A 6,002-nucleotide genomic window follows, 5' to 3' on the forward strand; every position below is an offset into this window, starting at 1 on the left:
ATCTAACTATCTAAGATCCAGTCTTAGGTTATGGAGAACAATTCACCATTCTTTTTATGGTTTCTTTTTCTTTGATGGGTCCACAGTTTGGTGCAGACGAGTTTGAACTCAGCAAGGGCTTTTAACTACTCTTTTAGATAATTAATAAGGGGAAAGTCACTTTTATTATAGGGAAAGCTGATTTAGGTTATATTATTTGACCAGGGGTAAATTTTGGATGGATATAAAATAAGCTTTCCCCTGGTGAAAAATATTCTTTATCGTTAATTAGGGATAAACGAACCCTAGCTAACATCCCCAAATTAAGTGCAGATATATACCCATGTTTTTTACAGATGTGTTACGTTTTGAAGATCCTTTATTGTTTAAGTTGAATGATCTGTGGAGTGCGAGCAACCAAGGGATCATGTGCTGAGCAATTCTGAGGATTGCTTGTGAATTCTTTTACACCAAACAACGAGTTCACTAGGGTCAAATACTTTATTTAATTTTAAAGAGACCCAAATATGATTACTGTGTTAGATTAGTTAAGCATTATACCTATATACAGTGGCTACTGTTGGAAGCTTTTTGGGAGATTGCTTGATTAATTAAACATCATATCTATATTACAGTGGCTACTGTTGGAAGTTCTTCTGGGAGATTGCTTTTTGTCGACCAACTGTACATAATGGGTACTGTGTTTGCAATTCATTAACAAGTAGATAGTCGATGAAGTAGGTGTCTATCCTGCAATCTTATATATTCATAGATTGCAACACTTGTCTCTTTTAGTTTATCCAATCACTGGCGTAGTTTTGATGTGAACAGATAATCTCCAAGTTTTGTAGAGTTTGAATGACTATCTTACTAACACAGCAACAGAGAAAGGAGGATACAGGAAGTTATGCTCACAAAGAAAAAAATATCGATAGGGGAAAGCTTATTATCAAATCCACCCAATATTGACCGGAACTCAAATATCATAGACTAAGTCAGCTTTCCCTTTAGTAAAATTGGCTTTCCCCCTATTAATTATCCTATTTTATCCTTTCTTTTGTTTAATGTATCTTTGTAACATGAAGATGATAAGATTAAAGACGATAAGATGTTTATTTTGGTTTCTCATTATACTGGCTAGTAACATGTATATTGTGATCAAATGAAGTGTTGATTGCTGACCATCGAACCATAATGCACGAGGAGCCTCCTCGACGACAAAACTCCAAAAATCAAACTACTATAAAGCTCGAGGACATCTTGAGAGAAAAAATATAATCCAATATATCATTGTAAAAAAAATGGTGTCTGTTGAGGAAATTCATAATGCCCAGAGAGCTCGAGGCCCAGCAACTGTCTTAGCTATTGGAACTGCCACTCCGACCAACTGTTTCTATCAAGCTGACTACCCTGATTACTTCTTCAAAATCACCAAGAGTGAACACAGAACTGATCTAAAAGAGAAATTCCAAAGAATGTGTAAGCTCTCTCTAACGATTTTCTTTAACATGCATGACACTCTGGCTCATTCGTATAGTAATGCTTAAAGCTTAAATTAATGGCATTAAATTACTCTAGATATATTTGCATGCAGGTGAAAAATCAAAGATAAGGAAACGGTACTTGCATCTTACTGAAGAAATTCTCAAAGAAAACCCTAATATATGTGAATACATGGCACCTTCACTTGATGCACGTCAAGACATACTTGTTGTCGAGGTACCAAAACTAGGAAAAGAAGCTGCACTGAAAGCTATCAAAGAATGGGGTCTATCGGTTGAAAAGATCACTCATTTAATCGTGTGCACTACTTCGGGTATAGACATGCCTGGCGCTGATTACCAGATCAGTAAACTTATTGGTCTTGTTCCTTCTGTTAAGCGAATGATGATATACAACCAGGGTTGCTATGCTGGTGGGACTGCGCTTCGTCTTGCTAAGGATGTAGCTGAGAACAACGCTGGTGCACGTGTACTTGTTGTGTGCGCAGAAATTACTGCCATTGCTTTCCGAGGTCCAGCTGATACTCACTTGGACTCTCTAGTGGGTCAAGCTCTTTTCGGTGATGGTGCAGGTGCCATGATCATTGGAGCAGACCCTGATACTACGGTGGAACATCCAATTTTTCAAATTGTTTCAACTGCTCAAACCATACTTCCCAATTCAGATGACACAATTAATGGACACTTACGCGAAGTTGGTCTTACTTTTCACCTGTTGAAAGATGTTCCTGGATTGATTTCGAACAACATCCAGAAATGTTTAGACGAGGTTTTCACACCAATTGGTATCAGTGATTGGAACTCTTTGTTCTGGATCGTTCACCCTGGTGGTCCAGCAATTCTTGACCAGGTTGAGTTGAATCTTGGGCTGAAAGAAGAGAAACTTATGGCGAGTCGTCATGTGTTGAGTGAGTACGGTAACATGTCCAGCGCCTGTGTTGTTTTCATCATGGATGAGATGAGAAAGAAGTCTGTTGGGGAAGGAAAATCAACTACTGGGGATGGATTGGAATGGGGTGTGTTATTCGGGTTTGGACCGGGTCTCACTGTTGAAACGGTCGTGCTTCATAGTGTCCCTACTGTTTGGTGAACTTCATAACACTACGTAGTCGGTGAATGTGATAATGCATCAATGGATGTCCTTGTCTTTGTTTTTTGTCCTTGATTGATTGATTTATGTTTAATTAGTTTCTTGTTGATGTGCTTTTGAAAATTATGTATTGAGCTATATATATGCTGGGTTGTATTGTAAAACTGTTGTGTTGTAAAAATAAAAAGGAAATTTTAGTGTTTAATAAACTTTGATTTTTAAGATGTTCTGTTCTCTTTTTCTAAGCTGCACTAGTTATTAAGAGAGTTTATTAGAAAAGAGGAGAATGTACATGAGGCAACTTACAAGGAGTAAGAACCGGAAAAAGAAAAAGGAAAACAAACTAAGTAAAAATTACATCCCAATTGTTGATAAGGTTACAAGTATTGCCTCTTAAGCTGGATTTGAAAATTGAAGCCCAAGAAAGTAGTAGTGCTCTGGCAATCTGAGTAACTTGATCAATGTTCTTGCTTTTTTCTTCAAAAGTATGATTGTTTCTTTCTGTCCAGATGGACCATAAAACAGCAGCGGAGATCAAAGACCAAATCTTTTTTATCAACTTTACAAGTTTTAAGTGACTGCCATACTTGCATCAGGACTAATACAGATATTGGCCACAAACTGTTAATACCGTAGGAGGGCAGTAAAGAAGACCAAATAATTTTAGAGAAAGAACAATCAAAGAACATGTGTTTTATGTTTTCCTCAGCATTCCCTCAAAGCAAACACTTGTTGACATGATGATATCCCCATTCGATGAATTTATCAATAGTTTTGTTGCGCCAAAGCCTACGGAAGCGTTAGGTTTGCACTACTACGAGGTATCTCAATATCGCCAAGAACACAATCACATACACAAGAAGAACAAGTATTTAACGAGGTTTAATCCTCGGGAAGGAATAAGCAATTTATATATCACCGTATAGGTTGGAATATACAAAGCCTTTAGATGAGAAGAAGAGAACTCTTACTTAGTTCTAGTGTGTTTTCTATAGTTCACTCTATGGCCAATTGTTGCGCCAAAGCCTGCGGAAGCGTTAGGTTTGCACTACTACGAGGTATCTCAATATCGCCAAGAACACAATCACATACACAAGAAGAACAAATATTTAACGAGGTTTAATCCTCGGGAAGGAATAAGCAATTTTATATATCACCGTAGGTTGGAATATACAAAGACTTTAGACGACAAGAAGAGAACTCTTACTTAGTTCTGGTATGTTTTCTCTAGTTCTTTCTATGGCTATTTATACACATCAATAGGAGTGGACACATTCCTTAACAAGGAATACTTTTCTACAAGTATAGGGTTTCCTAACTTATCTCTAAGAACAAACCTCTTAAGCTTCTATACTTAGGACACAAGTACTTGGTTTCCTTAACCAACTAGATTTCCTAATCTAGTCCTTGACCATCCTACCAATAATTCTCCATCTCGGATCATGCATTCATGCATGAGACGATCAATAGAGAAAATCACCTCCATCTTCCAACGTCGATTGAACCAGCATTGGCTGCCTACATATCCTCAATAGGAATCAAACCCAACCATAGTTCTCTTAAATGGCCTTGCTAGAAGACCTCCACCAGGTTCATAAGAACCTTTACCCAAAAGGGCCTTTCACCAAACTGGAAGGATGTGGATCAATTTCAAACAATGTCGAAACTTGATCCCAGATACTACTTTAGTCAACATATCAGCTGGATTGTCTTTGGTATTGGTCTTCACAAGTAGAATGTCTTCTTATTCAAGAATTTCTCTCACAAAGTGAAATCGTACGTCTATATGTTTGGTTCTAGCATGATGCACTTGATTTTTAGCCAAATAAATTGCACTTAGTCTATCACAATGCACAGGCAGTTGGTCTTGCACAACTCCTAAGTCATCTAGCAAACCTTGTAACCATATAGCCTCCTTAAATGCCTCAGTCACTGCCATATACTACGCCTCCGTAGTTGAAAGCGCCACAGTAGACTGCAAGATTGATCTCTAACTTATTGGTGCCCCTGCTACGGTAAATATATACCCTGTAGTTGAACGTCTTTTATCCAAATCACCAGCATAGTCAGAATCCACATACCCAACACACAACTGATTCTTACTTCTATCCTTCACAAAGTCCAAGCCAACATTAACCATACCATAAAGATACCTCAAAATCCATTTCACAGCATGTCAATGTCCTTTACCAGGACAATGCATATAACGGATGACCACACTAACTGCATGTGAAATGTCCGACCTTGTACATACCATCGTATACATCAAGCTACCAACAGCTTCAACATATGGGACTTGGGCCATATACTTTCGCTCTTGTTAAGTGGTGGGAGACATACGAGCATTCAACTTAAAATGAGCAGCAATGGGAGTACTTACAGATTTAGTTCCTTCGTAGACACCAAACTTCTGTAACACTTTCTTCAAATATGCTTTTTGAGGCAAACAAACTTTACCCTTCTCTTTGTCACGTTGAATCTCCATGCCAAAAATCTTCTTAGCTTCTCCCAGATCTTTCATCTCAAACTCAGATGACAACTTGTTCTTCAAATTATCAGTCTCTTTCTTGTATTCAATGTAATCAGCATATCATCGATATACAAGAGCAAATATATGAAAGACCCATCACGTATCTTCTTAAAGTATACACAATGGTCATAGTGACTTGTTGTGTATGTTTGGCCTATCATAAACTGGTCAAATCGCTTGTACCATTGTATTGGAGACTGTTTTAGCCCGTACATGATGTCTTCAGTTTACATACACAATCTTCTTTTTCAAAAACCTTGAACCCACTCGCCTGAGTCATACAGATCTCCTCTTCTAGATCTCCATGTAAGAACGCCGTCTTAACATCTAGCTGAAATAGGTCTAAATCATATTGTGCTACCAAGGCCAACAAAATACGGATTGATGAGTGTTTTACCACCGGAGAGAACACCTCATTGTAGTCAATCCCTTCTCTTTGGGCATAACCTTTTGCAACTAACCTTGCCTTGTAGCGAACTTGATTCACCGAAGATTCTTCTTAGCATATACCCACTTGCACCCTATGGCCTTCTTACCGTTCAGAAGCTTCATAAGAATCCATGTGTCATTCTTGTAAAGAGACTCCATCTCGTCCTGCATTGCACCTTCTCATTCTTTACACTCTACACTACGTACAACTTCTAAATAAGAAGTAGGAGTACCATCTTCAACAACTGGTAATGCATAAGTAATGTAATCATTCATCCAACCAGGCTTCCTGATTGATCTTCTTGGTTTGCTGGTTGTTATAGTTTCCGGGACCGTAGCCTCTGTATCTTCTACTGACTCTTGTTCCTCTTCCTCAACAGCGTCACTATCATTTGGAACTTCAGTAGATATTTCTCTTGCAGACCCAATGTCTTCAGAAGTATTCTCAACAGATACAGACTTAACTGGAATT

At 38.2% G+C, this 6,002-nt stretch overlaps 1 protein-coding gene across 1 annotated transcript; it reads left to right on the forward strand.

Annotated features, from left to right (window-relative positions):
- Window positions 1-1,271: 1,271 nt before the first annotated feature.
- On the forward strand, window positions 1,272-2,571 carry LOC113345230 (chalcone synthase-like). The gene is made up of 2 exons (XM_026589033.1): window positions 1,272-1,458; window positions 1,574-2,571. Exons 1-2 carry the CDS (start codon window positions 1,281-1,283, stop codon window positions 2,569-2,571), a joined length of 1,176 nt encoding a protein of 391 aa, XP_026444818.1. The 5' UTR covers window positions 1,272-1,280.
- Window positions 2,572-6,002: the final 3,431 nt, after the last annotated feature.

Source organism: Papaver somniferum, unplaced genomic scaffold (assembly GCF_003573695.1).
Source record: "Papaver somniferum cultivar HN1 unplaced genomic scaffold, ASM357369v1 unplaced-scaffold_81, whole genome shotgun sequence".
NCBI lineage: Eukaryota > Viridiplantae > Streptophyta > Magnoliopsida > Ranunculales > Papaveraceae > Papaver > Papaver somniferum.

Bases quoted from the DNA above. Each gene is read 5' to 3' on its own strand.
- LOC113345230 (XM_026589033.1), top strand. From the start codon at position 1,281: ATGGTGTCTGTTGAGGAAATTCATAATGCCCAGAGAGCTCGAGGCCCA. The intron at 1,459-1,573 runs GTAAGCTCTCTC...ATTTGCATGCAG, and splicing joins AGAGAAATTCCAAAGAATGT to GTGAAAAATCAAAGATAAGG.